Genomic DNA, 21142 nt, shown 5'->3' on the forward strand with positions numbered 1-21142 from the left:
AAGTAGAGTCTAAGGCAACTGTTCCATATTTCGTAGTTCATATTAGATTTGGGTTATTTACAGCGTAATTACAAGTTATGAGTGGTTACTATCTAAAACGCATTAAATCACATTTATGGGTAAGACGAAGTTATGTCTATCTATGAACATGTAATGGGTTAATTGCATAACAGAATTTGCATAGTTATTATATGTTATATTACATTAGGTCCCAAGTATTGCTACAGTTACAAATTCTAATTAATTGCTTCTTTTAAATTTTAATGTTGAAATCAAACTTTTACTCTAAATTTGAACCAAGAATTTACAACATATCTTAATTAGATATAGATTCGCAGAGTCCAGGCCTGAAGAATGCAAGATCTATTAAATTACAATTTTTTTTATTCCATTCATTTTTATAAAATTAAATGAAACAATGCATAATAATCTATGTTCTTTTTATCATTTCTCCGCCCACACATCTGCAGATTCTGGTTTTTTCTTGCTTCTTTTTATCTGTCCACTTATCTAAAAATCTGTCTACATTTAATCAAAACCGCAAATTTTCGAATATTTTCTTTTATCTTTGGATGGTCAAAGGCAATCCACTTAACCCGTGTCCTTCTAACCCTTGTGACCCCATGGCGTTTTATGGACATAACTTAAAAAGTGTTTGTCTGAGGCTGTTTAAATTTTCTAACTTTTCCTACATACCCAAAGCCCTCCCTTTAGGCCTAAAACCGGGCTTTAATACTAACTGCCTGAGCCCCTTGTTTTATCTACACCAAACCAAATCTAAATTTAGACCCACTTTCAGTCATTGGATTTGAAGGTTTCATAGCTGTTTGCTATATATGCAAATTGGTATCTAAGAAATTTTTCACAATTATTTTGACAAAAAACTTTCCTTTACCAAAAAACAGATTTTGAATTTAATCTGAAAATTTTGTTAACAAGTGGTAATAAACGTTATTTTTTAAATTGTTAACAAACGAAGCTAACCTTTTATGAAACAAAAATAAAAGAACAATCTGATGTTTTTTTTTCAAATTACTCGGATCCAGACTGCCATGAAAAACGCCTAGGCCTTTATTTTCCTACCATTTTACCTTTTACTCTTTACCACTATAAAGACAATTATACTTGTCTAAACATGTACATTTTAGAAATATCTTACCGTTTTTAATAAACAGATAATTAGAAATTTTGTTGAGCATGATGGAATATGATAAAGATTATATTTTTTTCCAACAATAAATATGGAAACAAATACAGCTTTTTACATAGATATACACATTTACAAATGCAGCTAGGGTATTCCACAAAACATGATCATTGACAAACGACTTGTATGTCATCTTTGATCTTTGGAATAATTTGCGGCTTTTTTTGTTTACTTTATTTTTTAAGTGAAATTCTGGAAACAATGATCACACAATTTTTGTTATTGTTATTGTTTCATGTTTCAGATGGAGTACAGGTTTATTGAATAAGAGAGGAATAGAGTTGACCAACTATTAAATAGCTAGAGAACCAGCGTTGTCTAATGTACTCATAAACTACGATTTTAGCTATTTTTTCCTATAAAAGTGTACCCATGCTCAACTTAGAATCTCAAAACCGTGGTTCTACCAAATTTTAGGCTAGACAGTTAAGAGATTTCTAAGTTATAATCGGACATACAAACAAACAGACAAACAGAGATCACAACTTTATATATATAGATACTTGTATAACAGGTATGCATGGGCGGAAGGTCGCCTAAGAATCGATAAAATTTAAATCATGTTGTACAAGGGTCAAAATATTCCAGGCAACCCGACATGAAAGAGTTTATTTTCCACCAATCTGCTGAATCTGAAATTTGTTAGAGTGGGATTTGTTTTTATGCAACTTTACCCCCACATATAGAATACAAAGGGTTATAGTTTTTATGCAAATTTACCCCACATAAAGAATACAAAGGGGTATAGTTTTTATGCAACTTTACCCCCCCCCAGGGGTATAGTTTTTATGCAACTGTACCCCACATATAGAACGCAAAGGGGTATAGTTTTAATGCAACTTTACCCCCACATATAGCATAGAAAGAGGTATAGTTTTTATGCAACTTTACCCCCACAGATAGAATACAAAGGGTTATAGCTTTTATGCAACTTTATCCCCACATATATAATACAAAGGGGTATAGTTTCTAAGCAACTTTACCCCAACATTAGAATACAAAGGGGTATAGTTTTTATGCAACTTTACCCCCCACATATAGAATACAAAGTGGTGGTATAGTTTCTAAGCAACTTTACTCCCACATATTAAATAAAGGGGTATAGTTTCTAAGCAACTTTACCCCAACATTAGAATACAAAGGGGTATAGTTTTTATGCAACTTTACCCCCCACATATAGAATACAAAGTGGTGGTATAGTTTTTATGCAACTTTACTCCCACATATTAAATACAAAGTGGTATAGTTTTTATGCAACTTTACCCCCCACATATTGAATACAAAGGGGTATAGTTTTTATGCAACTTTACCCCCCATATATAGAATACAAAGGGTTATAGTTTTAGCAGTTTTACATTAGAGTTAATAAAGATAGTGTATTATAGTTTAACTTGAGTACAAGCGACAGATATAGATTTAAAAAAGATTATTAAATAAACTGTTCACATAGCATTTTGATCAGACGCCACAGGGGAGAGGGGCGGGGGGAATAAAGACTTTATTTACATCTCAATTAGTTTTACCTGCATATCTAGTGACTGAAGAGATATTCCAAAAAAACTGAAACTAGAGCAATAACAATACCAATAGCCATAAATATGAAGATTCCTTATAATATATTTGAATTTGTTTGGGAAATTTTTTTTTTATAAAACTATCTAAATGATTTTTAGTTTATTCCTTTGTATATATACTTTGCTTATCTATCTGTTTGCAACATGTTTGTCTGTTTGTGTCCAATAAACGTCAAAACATCTAAACTGCTCGGGCCCATGACCACAGGAAAAAAATAGAGGCCTTATCAATTTTTTTACGCACATTTTTTTTTATTTTTACTAAAATCAATAAAAAAGAAGATGCTCACAGATAGAGTCCAAATAGAACCACGATTAAAAGTTGAGCTACAAGATGGGCGCAAAGCGCCCTAAAAGTTCAGCAGTATGAATTAAATGTTTTAAATCTATTTATATATGCATTTAAAACTTATGATTTACCAAACATTTTGCTGAAGCTCAAAGATCGCATTCCTACTTCAGATAAATTCGCACCCTGAAATAGTCAAAGAATCTGATTAAATAATTTGCGGGAAATTTTATCTGCACATAAAAAAGTTACTTCTAGACCTTACAGTTCCTTGGTTTCCACCAGTTTTCCCTCATTTTCTGGTTTGCGTGACTTTCCTACAACATGCTTTTTGAAAAAAATGATTTTTCTTTTTTTAAAGTTTAATTATTTTATCTACTTGGCCAAGGGTAAATAAGTGGTTTAGCTTATAAAATTGTTGTAAATACTTTTTTGGTAAATCTTTTGATAAACTATATTAATTTTTTTTAACAATAAGGTTTTACATTAATAAAAACTATTTTACCTTAAGGTCTTTGGGCCCAAAGAGAAGATGATTAATATGAAGTTTACTATTTGAGTATCGTGTTGAGTCAGAAAGGCAGCCAGTTAATGTTTCATTTATTCATTTATTTATTTTTTTCATTTTAAAAAGAAAAGCATCAGTACAGTTTAATACGAATAAAAAGTACATAAAGGTAAATAGTACATTAGTACATTAGTACTTAAAACATTAATCTCTCATGATAGGGAGGGTTCATTTCCCACACTGTCCTGTTTTAGCGTCTACATACTGTACACAACTTGCTTTATCTGCTTATAAATTGTCCCACTCCCAGCACATCAAATATAAATCCAAGTCATCGTAACAAGCCTGAGGGAATTAGTTTTTTCATGGAATATTGAAATAAATAGCCGATTATGGGCAGATTAAGCCTAGAACAGTATAATGAGGATAGGGTTGGACCAGTACGAATTAGGGTTGGACCAGTACGAAGTAGAGCTTTTATAATCATCGATATTCTGAGATGACAAGTCAAATGAACCGGAGTTTTTGTGAGATGCAAATCAGACCAATAAAAGGTATTTTAAATTAACTATTAATCTCTTTTCCTAATATTGCAGCATTTATCATTTGTCGATGGGGAAAATCTAAAATATAATAAAAAGTGATGATACAGGGCCCCTCACAAAAGATGAAACTTCAGAGACGACTGTACGGACTTTAGTTTTCTTATATTAATGATTTCCTGCAACTATAAGGTTGTTTCTTTCTTTGTCATATCATTTAATAAGAAAACTTAATTTAACATTGGAATCCTTATCTTGTCTAAACGGAGAAGGATTCCTATATCTGGAAATATACGCGGCAGCCGCTGTAATATACAAACTGTACAAAGATTCGTCTTCCTTTTATTTTGAATATGTTTTAACAAATTTATTTTTTAAGATCTTTTAGTATTTTGGAAATATTGATTATAAAAATTTATAATTTTTTTTTAAATCTACAAACTGTAAACCCCCTTTTTTAAGATAAACCGGGTTCTCAACAATTACACGCTAAATCCTGCGGACATTTTAATGATTTTAGGACCTCCCACAGCTTCACAAAAAATATACATTGCTCGGCCCAGAAATTATCTAACCCTGAATTTAAAACATAATTTAAATTATATTTTCGGCCGTGAGGAACTTTTTATTATAAAATCGTCATATTTTACTTTTTTCTAGTTTCTACACAACTTTTGTCGTGACACCTCTATAGGGATATACAGATACTGCAGGGTTACCCACAAAGAATGAGACTTCAGAGACGACTGTACGGAATTTATCTGTCTGTTTCCGCATATTCGTGCAAATGTGAATTTTTTTCTATCTTTGCGAAATCATTAAATAAGACAATAAAAAACTATATTCAAGGCAGAAGAGTTAATTTAACCCTGATATTGTCCTATTTAAAAAAGATTTAGTCGTCTTTGCAGTCTCATCCTTTGTGGGTAACCCTGTACATGAAATACGATGCTTAACATTCTTATTCAATCTGAAGGAAAAGTTGGTTCAGGAATCATGATGTAATGTCAAATGACCCCCAAGCTACTATCTTACAACAAAACCATTTCTTCCTTGTAAAAGAACAATAGGCTTTCAAGACGCTTCTATTTTAATTGTGAACATTTTCTCTACACAAAAACTTAGCGGATTTTATAATAAACAATTCGTGGAATTTCAAAATTTAAGGACAATCGAATTTTGTAGGCTCATTTTTGAAATTTTAATCAAACATAAACCTTCCCTGGGGACATGTAAAGTCCCACAAAAAATTTGAGCCCGATCGGTTCAGCCGTTTTGACGTTTATGGGTTACAAACAAACAATTACCCAAGCAAAGTATGTATATTGTATACTGATGTTGAGCAGTGTACTTCATGTTAAATACACTGTTCAACATCAAAATACATGCTCAATGAGAACTAAATCATCACACAGGGAAGTTAAACAAGAAAGTCCGGTTTTGTCTAGTTGAATTATATTGCATCTACTTGTAAAAAATGTTATACTATAGAAAATATTTATATTAAACCTGGTCTAAATGCCAAAGCGTTGTCAACTATATTAAAGACTTCTCCGATCTGAGTGAGACTGCAGTCGGATTGTATTTCATATTCTATTTCAGCTGCATCGCCCAAATAGATAAAATTTCCTTGTTTCACTTTCTCTAACCCAACCTTAAAGGATCGTATCTTCTCTGTTCTATGAAATGAATATTTCAAAATTTTGGTTTCAAGAATGGATTGAAGAATTTTCAAAATTTTCAAAGTGCTAAATTTGACCAAAGTTGGAAACTGGGGTCACTAATATAAGCATTTCTAGGGCAATGCATCTGCCTACACTGCAAACCAAAATATGCAAGCTCAACTGCAACAAGCGAAAGGATTTTACCGATTACCCCTTTTAAATCAAAGCTAGAAACAGTTGCATTGCAGTTTTTAATTGTAACATGTCCAAGGCTAAAAAAATATAAGGGAGTTGGTGAGTGAATTTAAAACCCAAGTCGTCGAGACACTTTAAATCCAACGCGGTCTTAAAATCTCTTGCAGATCTTTCAAAGTGTCAAGACCTCTGTTCCTGTGCCTCTCAGAAAGTAAATTTTAAACACTTTTTGAACCACTTTGAAATTCTTTTAACGAGTCAAAAAGACCTGAAGTTTTGAACACTCGCTAAAATTCAAATGCAATCCAAAAATTTAAGCTGATTAGTTAGATTTGTGACACCTTTATAATTACAAAATGATAGAATTTGAAAATTCTGAAAAAAAAATAAAATTACAAAAGTGGTCTGAGCTGGGAACTTTAGAATGGTGGATATCGAGATTAATGCTTGATCCTCTTTTTTTGCGAATCTGAAGACTAAATCAGTCTTTAGATTAACTTCAAGAGATTAGAGATGCGATCTTTAATTTTTGAAAACCCGGTTTTTAATTTTCCCGTAGTTGTGGTGCCATATTATGTGGACTAGTGATTGATTGAGCGAACGTAAGTTTAGGATTAATGTTTTTTAAGACTAATGTTCAAAAGGGCTTTAGTCCTTAAATGGGATAAAATATGCTTTTTAATAAGTTCATATTAACATGATTAAGTTTATATTTGTTTAAATGCTCTAAAAGCCGCTTGTGAACAGCTGACTTTAGTGCAAATCGATATTAGTCCAATCGATATAGCATCGTATCTGCATTTGTTATCAAACGTATCTTTATTACATGTAGTAGGAAATGTGATATCCAACGAAAGCGTATTAAAAATAAAATTAAAATGACTATTTAGTGGATATAAGGATTAAGGAAAGCCAATTTTCTAAAGTTTTCAGCTCAAAGCTGAAAACTCTTGTATTGGATATCCTTACTCCCGATTGCTAAATCTCTATATCCGCTGTGAACAGTTTTGATTTTCTACTTATGTCTCTCTTTTGAATATCCATACTAGATTCAGACCAATAAGAGTTCTCTCATTAATTGTGTGCAAAATTCCAACAACTCGCAGCTTCTGATTGGCAGTTCAGTTTCTGTTAAGACACTCTGATTGGTCGCATTTTACACACTTCTCTGGATATTAATTAAATTAATCTGCAGATTAAAGGGAGTGTTCGCGAAAAATGAAAGGGGGTAAAGGCTTAATGCGATTATAAAAAGCGCTTTTGATCGCTACTAATCTTACTTCTATCTGTTGCGTCTATACGAAAAAAATTGTTAAAAACGACTCACACCGAAGAACACAGCGTCTATACAAATTTGGAAAGATGCAACATTCAACTCGGATCGTAAACAAATCAATTTAATTCCAAATAAATCATTCATACATTACAAACAGTAGTCATCGATTATTTTTCGACGCATTCGTATATAGTTAATATTTCATAATATTTTTGATTTTGTTTTTTAAAATTATTTTCGCTGGCGCTGGATTTTCGAACATTCCTGGAAAATATGAAAATGCCTTCTTCATTATCAAAAATCCTCGAAACAGGAATAAATGTTTTCAAAAGTAACTCTCAGATCATGAAAAAAAAATGTTGTTCCTAAATTTTAATACTAAAATTTTCCCTGGAATTAAGATAGTTGTAGGCTCTTCTTTTTACAGGATCACTGGAATTCTAAACAGATATTTGCTTATTTTCTTCTGAATTTATTTAGTTCTAACATAGTTTAATTCATCTCCCAGTCGTAACATATGTATTTTTTATCTATTAAGTATATTAAGTGATTTATAGTTCCTTGAAAAAAAAATAGAAATGGGACTTGATAGTTCCAAATATTTAAATTTTTTGTAAGCATAATAATAAGGGATGGCATTATATTAAGGGATGGCATTACCTGATTAACAAAGGTACCCAGAAAAGCCTTTTCTAACCAAGTATGAATAAGAGATCAATGTTTATAATTGTTAAGCTGATTATTTTCAATTGTGGTTTCTCTATAAAAGTGACTTTGGTATTTCTCTTGCAATGTCTGAATTATTTATTATTGATCAGACAAAATGGTTTTAAGGTTATCGTTGTAAATCCATCATTGCATGGAGGCCGCGGAGATTCACTTGAAATTGCGCTTTTAGTCCCTTTAAACACCTGTAATAATCGCATTGATGTTGAATCATCGTATATTCCATAATCAACTGTTTGCTGATTTACCAAGTCCTCTAGAGAACCTAAATAAGATCAGGCATTTCTGGATTAAAAGAGAGTGACTTGCTAGACATGGTACAGTGAAACCCTTAATAACGAATACATCGAAAGAATTCATCAAATGTCGTATTCTTCACTTTCTGATAATAGAATGTTGCAGATATTTAGTGTTTTAATCAAATGATTATATGGAACTCTTTAGAACTATTCCCGCATATTCATGGATATTTATTTATTTTCGCAAATACTGAAATTTACGTAATATTGTATAAAACTCATTGAAAAATTGTCAAGACGACATTTGATAAATTCTTCCGATGTATTCGTTATTAAGGGTTTCATTGTAGTTGAGCTGAAAGTGCAGTATAGTAGAGAAAACCTCTTTCTAGATTCATACTGGTAACCTTTCAATATTTGTTGACTGGTGATGATGAAGTTAACTGAAAACTGATTATTTTTAACTGCAATTCTTTGTAAAAAGAATTGTTGATTGATGTAAAAGTATAAGATAATTTCGAAATTAAGTCTAGATATATATTCCCTGTGATCACTAACCTATCTTAGTTTCAAGCAGCTGAGCAGATTCACTGAACTATTTTAGTTTCAAGCAGCTGAGCAGATTCACTGAACTATTTTAGTTTCAAGCAGCTGAGCAATTTCACTAAACTATTTTAGTTTCAAGCAGCTGAACAGTTTTATTAACCTTTCTTATAATAATTCAAGCAGCTTAGCAGTTTTACATGACTATTTTATTTTGAAGCAGCTGAGCAGTTTCAATAAACTATTTTAGCTTCAAGCAGCTGAGCAGTTTCACTAACCTATCTTAGCTTCATGCAGCTTTAGAAGTTTGACTAAACTATTAAGTTTGAAGCAGCTGAGTGCAGTTTCAATAAACTTTCTTAGTTTTAAGCAGTTGAGCAGTTTCAATAAACTATTTTAGTTTCAAGCAGCTGAGCAGTTTCACTAAACTATCTTGGTTTTATGCAGCTGAGCAGTTTCACTAAACTATCTTGGTTTTAAGCAGCTGAGTAGTTTTACTAAACTATCTTAGTTTTAAGCAGCTGAGCAGTTTCACTAACCTACCTTAGCTTCAAGCAGCTGAGCAGTTTCACTAACCTATCTTGGTTTCAAGCAGCTGGAGCAGTTTCACTAACCTATCTTGGTTTTAAGCAGCTGAGCAATTTCACTAACCTACCTTAGTTTCAAGCAGCTGAGCAGTTTCACAAACCTATCTTGTTTTCAAGCAGCTGGAGCAGTTTCACTGACCTACCTTGGTTTCAAGCAGCTGAGAAGTTTTACTAACCTATCTTAGTTTCAAGCAGCTGGGCAGTTTCACTAACCTATCTTGGTTTCAAGCAGCTGAGCAGTCTGGAAAGCTGCTAGGTTAGCAGTGTAGGAATTCACAACAATAAGAATAAAGCCCCACCAAAACGCAACGAGAATTCGGCTTGCAAATGACCTGAATAAATTAAGTATTAAGAATCATCTTTAAAAAGATATTACTAATAAGTTTTTGCTCTCAAACTTCTTGATTTAAAATTCAGTAAAGAATGTATGGAAATTTTTAATTTCTAACGAAAATGTCTATAAACAAAGAGAACTTATCATGAAAAAAATAGTTTAACAGACAATTTTAACGAAAATTTCTTTAAATAAAGATTTTAACAAACAATTTTGTTTGTGTTTGTGCTTCCCCCGCGAGCTAAACCTAGATATCTAATTTTTTTAACTTTTATGAAAGATCTAAAAGATTTAAAGTTTTTCTTTGATGGTTGTATAGTGCTGTGTAAAGTTCGACTAAAGGAAGAACACTGTGTGTATGTCCTGTCCACTTGCAAGCAGTTTGCACACACTTTTGCACACACTTTTGCACACACTTTTGAGCGATAATTCCTGGAAAGAAAACATTTTTCCAGCCCGCAGCGGGACACTCATTATTTTTTTATTTGTAAATTAAAAATAACTAATTTAAAAAATTTACCTTGGAATAATTTCCGAACCTTGTCCAACCAAAGCTGCCAGGGAAAACCAAAACGAATTCAGAAACGTAAGTTTTGTTTCTCTCTGTAAAGTAAAATATTTTTAGAGATAGATAGATAGATAGATAGATAGATAGATAGAAGGATAGATAGATAGATAGATAGATAGATAGATAGATAGATAGATAGATAGATAGATATATAGATAGATAGATAGATAGATAGATAGATAGATAGATAGATAGATAGATAGATAGATAGATAGATAGATAGATAGTTAGATAGATAGATAGATAGATAGATAGATAGATAGATAAGATAGAAAGATACCTCATGATACATTTTCTCTGTTGGGGATATCCTTAACAGTGCCAAATATTAATCAGATAAAAAAATGTATTTCATTTAGATATTTTTCGTAAAAGATTGGATTCGAATGTTCTCTTTTTATATATGTTTTCAAAAGCTAAAACTCTCAGCGTAAATATAAATTCTAAAGCATAGTTCATATTATTTTTGATCATTTTCATTATCTCGGTTTACAAAAGTGTATTTGAATTGAACATAATACCTTGCAATGATGAATAGAAAAAAGGATACAGTTATATAAGCTAAACCAACACTGATCCAAACTTCATTACTGACAGGGTTCAGGAAATAAAATCCATCTTCCTAAAAAACGGAAAATTGAATAAAATGGTAAATATGGACTGTCCGTATACTCTGTACACAGTGTTAAGTTACATGCATCTATTTAGTTAAAGTATTCTTTTAAAGGAAGTGAGTTTTAAGACATGGTAGGCCCGTAACCAGGATTTTTCCAGGGGGGGTGCAAAGAAGCGCGCCGCAGGGAAAACATTTTTTTGTTTTTTTTTTAAAGCAATGCTTGGTTTGTTTTTACGCTGGTATATGGTTTTCTTTATTACATTGTCAATGTACGCTATAAGACTAACCTTTTTTATAAGTGTATTTAAGCTTTTAGGGTTACATTTTAGTGTCTGAAATTTTTCAGTTTACATATACACTGGGGGGGGGGGGGCCAAAAAGTCTGAAAGCTTACAGGAGATTATCAGATCATTTCCATGGGCTCTATGCATATAATTAATAAATCATACTGTTTTAATTAGGCTTAAACAACTATTTAATGACTGTGAGTAAATCAAGATGTTGTGTTATATTTAATTAACAGAGTGTACTGATCAGCTGTTAGCCTGAGACAGCTGTGGAGCACATGAGACAGGACTCAGGATGTCCAGGATGAGTTGACTTGACAGAGTACACCTACACACACAAACACACACACCCACTTTTAATGAGTAACACACAATAAGATTATAATTTGGTTTGGGAAGGAAATCAACTCTTGCTTGAGCTATATTATTGGTAACTAGATTTTAGAAAATTATGAGAAACAATTTCTTTTATATGGGACTGGGGGGTGCAAATTCGTCATTGCACCCCCCCCCCCTGGTCACGGGCCTGAGACATGGTAGTTGAGCTGAAGTGCAGTATTGTTTAGAATAACTTTAGAATTCATTAGATTTTAATGTTAGGTCCATGTTATTTAAGAATTGTAAAAAAACGTTTCTTCTGCTGATTCTGAGTCAATGTAGAGATGCAGTATTAATCTCTTTTCAAGATAGAATACAACATCAATATCTTCCTTAAAGGGACTTATGTAAATATTTATAAAAAAAATTTGTGGAGAAATGAATATTCTTACGTTTAATATTAATAATTTTAAAATCGTATCTGTTGAAATATGATTGATGTCATCTAATTTTTATACTTTTTGTGAATTTCTAATGTTTGTTAAAATTCACTACATTGTGAAATCTTTGATTTTCTAAATAACTTAAACCATAGAATCATGTCTTAATATATATATATATTCGTAATTATGTCTAGTTTTGTGGGTCTTTTATTTATTTTATTGATCAGAATATGATTTCAATTTGACAACTGGGGGGCTTTGTAAAACTTTAAGCTATCTGTGCGATCAGCTCCCATGCTGCAGTAGTATTTCAATCATATTTTTATTTTATTTTTATATATATTGTTTCTAATTATAATAAATGACCTCTGTTTTCTGATCAAGTTTTCCGAGAAGGGTAGTTCCCGACGTCATGAAGGGTATTGAGTACTCTACACCCATCCGTACTCTATGAGCTGTTAAAGATACTTCAGCAAAGATCATATCCGCAGACCCGTTCATTATTCTATCTATATTTAATTCTATCTATCTATGTATAATGTCATTTATATTCAGATACAGGCTGTCCCAATAAACATGGGAATTCAGTGACAAATTCGATATCGTCTTTTCAAATAATTCTTTGATTTAGTATAGTGATACCTACTGAGAAAATTGCAATCACTAAGATTTTTGTCTGCTTTGTTTACAATTTGTTTGTTTATGTTTTGACTGCATACGGTTGTACTTAGTAAAACAAGAAAATTGCAGTATACAAACAGAGTAAACTTGACCGTCTTCTGTTTGTATTGCGAAGCCAATATAGCTACACATCTTTACAATCATTTACCCTTTTCATAAAATAAACTATAGCAGACATAATAATACTTTATCTTTTGAAATAAGACAATGCTAATTCATAACAAAGACGATCTATCGAAATCGTCACTGCATTCCCATGTTTATTGGGACACCCTGTACATATTGATTTTTTAAGTTTTGCATATATAAAATAAGTTATTTTATTTAAATCTTTTACCAAAAACCGCGTGGAATGATTCTGGTGGCATAAGAGAGATATTGAACATGAGAGAATTTTGAGTTTTTTCCATTATTGCATTCGCTAGGTCAACCATATAGCCTTCATATCTATATATATAATATATCCATAATTATTTAAGTCTTGCTCACAAACTCTAATTTTATAATCCTCATATATTTGCAACCCAATGGCGTAGACCTTAAATATATAAAACAATGAATTCCGTTAGCTTAAATAATTTAAGTTTGGAATATCATAGGTTCACACCATCAGGTTGCGAAGATACAGGGATTAGAATATTTGAGTTTGCGGCAATATCTCAATTTCTTAGGCATGTCTGTGCATGTGTCAGGATGTATGGCGTGTCTGTGCATGTGTCAGAATGTTTGGCGTGCCTGTGCATGTGTCAGGATGTATGGCGTGTCTGTGCATGTGTCAGAATGTATGGCGTGTCTGTGCATGTGTCAGGATGTATGGCGTGTCTGTGCATGTGTCAGGATGTATGGCGTGTCTGTGCATGTGTCAGAATGTATGGCGTGTCTGTGCATGTGTCAGAATGTATGGCGTGTCTGTGCATGTGTCAGAATGTATGGCGTGCCTGTGTATGTGTCAGGATGTATGGCGTGTCTGTGCATGTTTCAGAATGTATGGCGTGTCTGTGCATGTGTCAGGATGTATGGCGTGTCTGTGCATGTGTCAGAATGTATGGCGTGCCTGTGCATGTGTCAGGATGTATATGGTGTGTCTGTGCATGTGTCAGGATGTATGGCGTGTCTGTGCATGTGTCAGAATGTATGGCGTGCCTGTGTATGTGTCAGGATGTATGGCGTGTCTGTGCATGTGTCAGAATTTATGGCGTGTCTGTGCATGTGTCAGGATGTATGGCGTGTCTGTGCATGTGTCAGAATGTATGGCGTGCCTGTGCATGTGTCAGTATGGCGTGTCTGTGCATGTGTCAGAATTTATGGCGTGTCTGTGCATGTGTCAGAATGTATGGCGTGTCTGTGCATGTGTCAGAATGTATGGCGTGCCTGTGCATGTGCCAGGATGTATGGCGTGCCTGTGCATGTGTCAGAATGTATGGCGTGCCTGTGCATGTGTCAGAATGTATGGCGTGCCCGTGCATGTGTCAGGATGTATGGCGTGCCTGTGCATGTGTCAGGATGTATGGCGTGTCTGTGCATGTGTCAGAATGTATTCGATGTTAACGGGAAGGTGTATGCAGGAAAACAAAATATCGGCATTTATTACTGTTGGAAATGCAACAAAAAAGTTTTGAGAATAAAATAAAATTGGTGACTGTAAGAGAAACAGCTAAAAGTAAAATATGTTATTAGAAAAGGGTGACTTAAATGAATGGTATTTATTATTGTACAAAAAATTTGGAAACTGGACAAAAATCTAAGGTTCTTGTGGAGCCATCTTGAAGTAAAAAAATAATTAGTAATAAGGAGTATTGAATAGAAGGCAACTGACCCGGCCTGCCCTACCATATGATTATAAATGATTTGGAGACGGTACTCTAATTGTATAAAAAATATTCAGAATAGTTTATTTTCTACGCGGGTATTGTACATCCAAATTATTCAAATGAAGTACCCGTCTGCAAAGCATGTATAACCATATATGGTAGGGCGGGCCGTGTCAGTTGTACATCCCTTCTATTTCATAGTAGCAGAGAATAACTACGTTACTGTCCTTTTGCAAAGACTGTTATAATATATTTTTTCATACAGTGAGAACCATGGAAAATTGTGGAATAGGAAGACGACATTAAAGCAATACTCATGTGTATTTGATGCTGTTACATGCAATGCAAATACTTTTACAATTGCTGTGTCTCATGTTCATTGGACTATCTGTAGTCTTAACTTGAGTTTTAAAGCCGTCTTCTTATTTCAGCGTTTTTAGGCTCTCACTCTAAAATTACTTTACCGGTCATTTCCTTCCAATTTTTCAGAGCCAGTTTTTTCCATAAGAAAAGGGGTGTTCTAGAAAAAAAAACGATCCAGGCACATGTGACCATTGGGGTGTGGCTCGGAGGTCATGCATGCATACCCCTAAATGTAAAAACATTGCCCCCCCCCCCCTCCAACTACCTTTCAACTTGATTCTTGGCCGGTAACAGAAGTTTGTTAGAATCTAATTCAACTTCTTTTTGACATTAATTATATTCATTATATAAGATTTTGAGATTGTTTTCACGTTTTCCCCAAAANCTCTTACCAGAATACATATTACTTGAATGGTTTCTGGAACCAAATAAACTGTATGGATCATGTTTTCCAGGAGTTTGCTGGAAAACTGCCAATGTTTGTTGTTTGATGAGCAAAGGTAAGGATGGCGGTCCCTTAATTATCTTCCGAGCCACTTAGTAGTTAATTACAATAATCAAAATGCATCTAGTTTTTTCTAGTTTTAAATATGAAAGATTTGCACCATTAGGTTTCAAAGATATAGGTAAGAAAAAATTAGAGTTAAAGTTCAATTCCTGAAATATTTTTTTAATGTTTTTTACTCACTCATTAACTCAACCCATGCACACTAAGACGTATTTACTAATTACTTAATCAGTAACTCGCTCATCTATGCATACAATCACTCATCCTTTCATACAGTCATATCACTCCTTCATTCATTCACTCACTCATCCTCTCACACCATGACTCTTCCTCTCCCACTTATACTTACTCCTCTCACTTACTTACTCCATGACACCATGGGGCTCAGAAACATGAATGTAGACAATTTTGATACTATTCGGTTCGGAAACAGGAATGTGGCGGCATGCCATCCCTTCCTCATTTGACAAACATTTATATCATTAATAATAAAAGCAAACATGTATTATTAACACCAGTATACATTCATGTACATTATATTTCTACTGGATACATAAACTAAACATTATACATATGATAGGTAATTAATAAAATACCATATTTTTTTTCAACTTGTGTTACAATTGCTTTTGCAAGCGATCAATTCAGAAAAAATAGTAAAAAAAGGCACTGCAGTTAATTTTCTTCAATAATATTTTAAATCAATTAGTTTTACATTCCAGTGATAATCAAATTACAATATTCTTACAAGCGTAGAAGATAGTTCATTGGGTGTACGTACTTAACCAGAATTTCCATGATTTAAAAGGACTTTACCGGTAATTTCAAGTGACCCTACATTTAAAAGGAGATGGAACTAGTCCTGAGGTACTTAGAGCTGGTTTCCTGCTTCCGGAGCTAGGTTTTTTGCTGTGGTGTCTTCTGCAAGTCCTTGGATCAGCTCCTGAGGTTGTGGTTTTTCTACTCTCATGAATGGTTAGAGCTGGTTCAGATGTCAGTAGACGGTGATAATTCGTCCTCCTTACTTCTCTTCGGTAACTGATGGTGGCGCCATATATGTCTCCGTTCTTTTGGCGGAGGAGGTCTACGACCCTGTCAGCTGGGATACCGTGGTGGTTAATGAGTGCATTCATGAAGAGGATAACTTTCCCCTCAAGGTTTGAGGTTGAATCGGATCTGGGTTGGTTGGAGGATCAGGCTTGCTTGGAGGAGTTGGATTGTTTGGAGGAGTTGGATTGTCTGGAGGATCTGGATTAATTGGAGTCTCTGGTTTGACAGGAGGATCTGGTTCAATAGGATCTGGATTGGTGTGAGGATCTGGCTCAACTGGAGGATCTGGATTGGTGGAGACCAAAGATTGGTTGTAGAAACTGGATCGGTTGGAGGTTCTGCATTGGTTGGATGATCTGGTTTGGTAGGATAATCGTGTACGATAGGAGGACTTGGATTGTTTGGAGGATCTGGTTGGATTGGAGGATCAGGTGCGGTTGAGGGACCTTGTTCGGAAGGAGGATCTGGTTCGATTGGGAGGATCTGGATTGGTAGGAGGATCTGGATTGGTAGGAGGATCTGGTTTGATAGGAGGATCTGTATTGGTTTGAGGATCTGGTTCACTTGGACGATCAGGATTGGCAGGAGGATCTGGTTAAATTGGAGGATCAGGATTGGCAAGTGATCTGGTTCAATTGGAGGGTCAGGATTGGTAGAGGATCTGGTTCAATTGGAAGATCTGGATTGGTTGGAGACCTAAGATTGGTTGTTGGAACTGGATCGGTTGAAGGGTCTGCATTGGTTGCAGGATCAGGTTCGATAGGAGTGTCAAGTCAAGCTTGTCAAGCTTGGGAGGAGGTTCTGGCTCCATTGGAGGATCTGGATTGGTATGAGTATTTGGTTCAATTTGAGGATCTGGAGTGGTTGGAGGCTCTGGATTGGTTGCAGGAACTGGATTGGTTGTAGGAGCTGGGTTGGTAGTGGGATCTGGTACGATAGAAGGATCTGGTACGATAGAAGGATCTGGATTGGTCTTGACAGGAAGGATTTTTGCACAAGTGTTGAAGTAGCAGGAGTTTGGTGAGGTCTCTAGAAAATCTAGTAGGTAGTAGAAATCCCAGTTGGGAGTGGGTGAGCTGCAGAGGGAGGGAGGAGTTCCATGGCGTCTTCTTGGGTTGCGTGGAGGTTGGAGGTGTCATAAAGGAAAAGGTTTGGGTTTGATTTCATAATCATGATTTATGGATGGTCAAGGTGGTCAAATCTCTTGATGTTCTTGTTCAGAATGGCTAGTTGGAAAAGCAGGGTGTGGATCCGCATGGGTTGAGGCGGGATTTGAGAATGATCTGGGCTGTCTGTTGGGCTTTATGGAGGTCAGGGCAGTAATCAAGGTAAGATTCCCTGTTGCTTACCTTGATGTTATTCTCTGGGAAAGCGAGTTGGAAAGCCGCGGTGAAAAGTAGGATGGGATTGTAAGGATGTGGTTGAGGGAGGTTGACAGTGATCAGAGAGGTCGGGTTAGCATTGTTGCTCTTCAAGGTTACATCCAGGTTGAGGATTTGGTTGGTTGGTATGCTGCAGATCATAAATCCATGTTCTGGGCAGGGAGGATTTCTGGTGCATCTTTCCTGAGGTTCTTAGTGAGGGATCTCAGTGATGGTAGGTTTGATTACTCCATGGATATAATACTGTTGGAGGAATTCAATGTTGTCCATTCTGGGGTTGTCTAGGGTTACATTGGGGTTACACGGGGGTTGTTGATTGTTGCCTGAGGTTCCTGCTGTTGGAGTCTCAAGTGTTCATTCCGAGGTTCCTTGAGGTTGTTCTAAGGGTGATAATCCCACTGAAAAGTTGATAATTCCACTGAAGGGTTGATAATCCCACTGAAGGGTTGATAATCCCACTTAATGGTTGATAATCTCACTGAAGGGTTGATAATTCCACTGAAGGGTTGATAATCACACTGGTGTTAACCATTAATTTAAAACCTCTATAAAATGTCGTCTTCAACTTGAATCTCCTGTCGGAGACAGCCAAACCAAATTTTCAGCCCGGGGTTACTCTGTTGTGTGTGTATTTGTGCGGCCTATCGGGAAAGAATTGTCTGAGGATAATAAACATCCCCCACCAGAATCCTAACCGGCCTATTATCCTGATTTGTCTAGCGTGTTGCTGTTTTCCGTCAACAACTGGAGGGTTGAAAATCGTACTGAAAGGTTGAAAATTACAATGAAGGGTTGAATTGAAAATCCCACTGAAGGGTTGATAGTGCTCAAAGCTGTTTGATATTCTCTTTCTCCACTACTAATTCATAGTCGACAATGCACAATTAAGTTTATTTCTTACCTAAAATTAAAAATATAGTCTAGTTTTAACGATAAATCATTGAAATATTTAATTGTGAACAATGTTTGATTTTTAAAGTTTCTTACTATTTGATGGTAGAAGCAGAAAATGAGGGGTCTAACGTGATCAGAATAAAACAACTATTACTTCTGAAAAAGAATAAATATCCATTTGGTTACAAAGATTTGTTGTTTACAGCAAAAATACCAAATTTTAAGCATTTACTATAGTAAAATGTGTTTCACTTTTTAAACGAGCTGCGTCTATTTGTCGGAGAAAAATGTTGGGTTTGGTTTAAAGACATTTTACGGAGGTTGTAGGTTTATGGTCTACAACCATATTAAATAGAACCAATTTTTTATGTTATAAAAATTATGTTTGTTTGCGTTATTCAGCTTAATTTGTTCCCTCTTTAATGTATACAATAACCTATTCTGAATATATGGACGGGTGGATCCGCATTTGAACTACTGCCATTTGAACTATCATTTGAACAATTGATCGTTTGAACTATATTGTTAATTCTAACTAATGATAACTAATGATATTACATTATATATTCATATTTTATAATATTTTATTATTTTAGAAATCTTTTTAACGGATTTCGAAAAATGTGAGTGGTCCGCGGCATTCTTGATAGTTGCGCAAGCCGCAAGAGAAATAATCAAATTCAAAACAAATTAATTAAAAAATATTATAAAATATAAACTGTATACAAATGTGGCGAAAGATAATCGATGACTATAGGTTGTAATATCTGAATGATTTGTTTGAAATTAAATTGATTTTTCTACGGTCTAAGTCGTATGTTGCAATTTTCTGAATTTGTATGGACGTTAAGTTATTCGGTATGAGACGTCTTTAACAAGTTTCTCCATACAGACGCTACAGATAGAAGTAAGATTAGTATCGATCAAAAGCGCTTTTTTTATCGCATTAAGCCAACACCCGCTTTCATTTTTCGCGAACACTCCCTTTAAGATACTTAAAAATGACGTTGATTCTAAAACAAATCTTATAAACCACTTTATAAGTTAAGTTACAAATCATGACAATCAATAAACAACATTAATCTTGTGCCACTGCACTATGTTGAAAAAATTGAAAAAATTCTTTGTTACATGTAAAAACCAAGAGTTAAAAAGAAAGGTTTGCTGTATAGCAAAGGCTCGTTTACTGCAAAGAGGAGGCTAGTATACTGCATAGCAAATATGGAAGGCTTGTGTCTGCATGGCAGCCTGCAGGGGTTCCCTCCCTTTCTTGAGAAACCCTATTAAAAGTAAACATTAAACAAAGTTCTAAACAAACGTTTTATACTTTGAACTTAGAACTGTTTTCAGTTCGTTCTTAAACGAACGAAAAATACACTGTTATTTTTAAGCATACATTATAGTTCTTAATTCGTTAATTTTTTAAATCCATAGTGATCCAAATGTAAGCTCTCACACGAAAATCTTTGAGCAATTTTTTAATCATTTTTTTAAAACTACTGCTAGAAAGTAAGCTCGTTCTAGTTTTAAAATGTAAATATATGTCAAAGGCTAGAAAATTGTTTTTTAACAATGTTTGTAATCTATTTTTTTATAATTTTTATAAAAAAAAATTGGTACGAGGCATAGTTAATAATTTCAAATGTTCATCTTTTTTCTTCAATATTTGAAGTTTTATTGTATCGACAATTTGTTTCATGCTAGGCATTCTTCAGGATCTATAATATTCTTCAGGATTTATATATATGTCGATATATGGCTGTGGTTACATTTATGTATGCTTGTTGAACGGGAGGGGGGGGGGAGATGCATGGGGCCCTTTTAAGTGAAAATATTGCTGTTTTCTTGGGTAACAAGGGCTAGGGATGTAACCCTTCCCCCCATTCCCAAAGTTTACACTGTGTGAACCCCCCTCCCCCCCCCCAACACTACAAAACTCTCAGTGACGACTTGTAAGTCTGTGTGTATATATTTATGTCTGTGAGTATATATGTCTGTGTGTATATATGTCCGTGAGTTTATATGACTGTGAGTATATATGTCTGTGAGTATATATGTCTGTGTGTATGTCTGTGAGTATATATGTCTGTGTGTATGTCTGTGTGTATATGTGTCCGTGAGTTTATATGTCTGTGAGTATATGTCTGTGAGTATATATGTCTGTGTGTATATATGTCTGTGTGTATATGTGTCCGTGAGTTTATATGTCTGTGTGTATATATGTGTCTGTATGTATATATGTCTGTGTGTATATACGTCTGTGTGACTTTGGGAACAAGATTCAGTCACATGGTATCAACACAGTGGCTGGTACACTAGAAATGTGAAGGATACCCACCCTAACATTTGTGTTAGAAAGATAGGGCATGGTTCAAATGACAACTCCTTTAATGGTCTCTTCTAGTCTGCCAGTTATTGTAAAGGAGAATGTTCATACTGGGATGATTTCAGGAATGACAATGTTCAAACAAGATGGACCCCTAACAACATACAGGGTGTCCCACATCATATTAGACCGCGTCAATGGATCTAAATTA

General features: G+C 34.4%; 2 protein-coding genes across 5 annotated transcripts; both read right to left on the reverse strand.

The window, feature by feature from the left end:
- Positions 1–226: 226 nt before the first annotated feature.
- LOC111718180 (glutamate receptor ionotropic, kainate 2) lies at positions 227–15228 on the reverse strand. Of its 4 annotated transcripts, none has more exons than XM_023493706.1 (17): positions 15164–15228; positions 14873–14928; positions 12935–13044; positions 12283–12425; positions 10774–10874; positions 10533–10563; positions 10205–10287; positions 9564–9682; positions 8167–8246; positions 7646–7695; positions 5630–5799; positions 4163–4201; positions 3576–3583; positions 3331–3387; positions 3202–3256; positions 2731–2815; positions 430–510 (listed from the first exon to the last, which is right to left on the reverse strand). In XM_023493706.1, exons 1-16 carry the CDS (start codon positions 15215–15217, stop codon positions 2739–2741), a joined length of 1233 nt encoding a protein of 410 aa, XP_023349474.1. In that variant the 5' UTR covers positions 15218–15228; the 3' UTR covers positions 430–510; positions 2731–2738. The 4 variants fall into 4 exon arrangements, with proteins under 4 accessions (XP_023349470.1, XP_023349474.1, XP_023349473.1 ...); XM_023493705.1 differs by having other exon boundaries at positions 435–518; XM_023493703.1 differs by lacking the exon at positions 430–510 and adding an exon at positions 1204–1839.
- Positions 15229–16408: 1180 nt separating this feature from the next.
- Positions 16409–17852, reverse strand: LOC111718153 (sporozoite surface protein 2-like). Its single transcript, XM_023493666.1, has 4 exons — positions 17679–17852; positions 17026–17302; positions 16776–16920; positions 16409–16685 (listed from the first exon to the last, which is right to left on the reverse strand). The coding sequence occupies exons 1-4, from the start codon at positions 17850–17852 to the stop codon at positions 16409–16411; spliced, it is 873 nt and encodes a 290-aa protein (XP_023349434.1).
- Positions 17853–21142: the final 3290 nt, after the last annotated feature.

Source organism: Eurytemora carolleeae, unplaced genomic scaffold, assembly GCF_000591075.1.
Source record: "Eurytemora carolleeae unplaced genomic scaffold, Eaff_2.0 scaffold13, whole genome shotgun sequence".
Lineage (NCBI taxonomy): Eukaryota > Metazoa > Arthropoda > Copepoda > Calanoida > Temoridae > Eurytemora > Eurytemora carolleeae.

Excerpts from the sequence above, each read along its gene's own strand:
- LOC111718180 (XM_023493702.1), bottom strand. The coding sequence starts at position 15,217 with ATGATCCATACAGTTTATTTGGTTCCAGAAACCATTCAAGTAATATGT. Across the intron at positions 10,875-12,282 it reads AACTTGATCAGAAAACAGAG|GAAGATGGATTTTATTTCCT; the intron begins GTCATTTATTAT and ends TCCGTTTTTTAG. Across the intron at positions 511-3,201 it reads GAGCTTCAGCAAAATGTTTG|ATAAGTGGACAGATAAAAAG; the intron begins GTAAATCATAAG and ends ACAGATTTTTAG.
- LOC111718153 (XM_023493666.1), bottom strand. The coding sequence starts at position 17,852 with ATGATCTGCAGCATACCAACCAACCAAATCCTCAACCTGGATGTAACC. Across the intron at positions 17,303-17,678 it reads TCCCAGAGAATAACATCAAG|ACCAATCCAGATCCTTCTAT; the intron begins GTAAGCAACAGG and ends CTTCCTGTCAAG. Across the intron at positions 16,921-17,025 it reads GTTCCAACAACCAATCTTAG|ATCCTCCTGCCAATCCTGAT; the intron begins GTCTCCAACCAA and ends CAATTTAACCAG.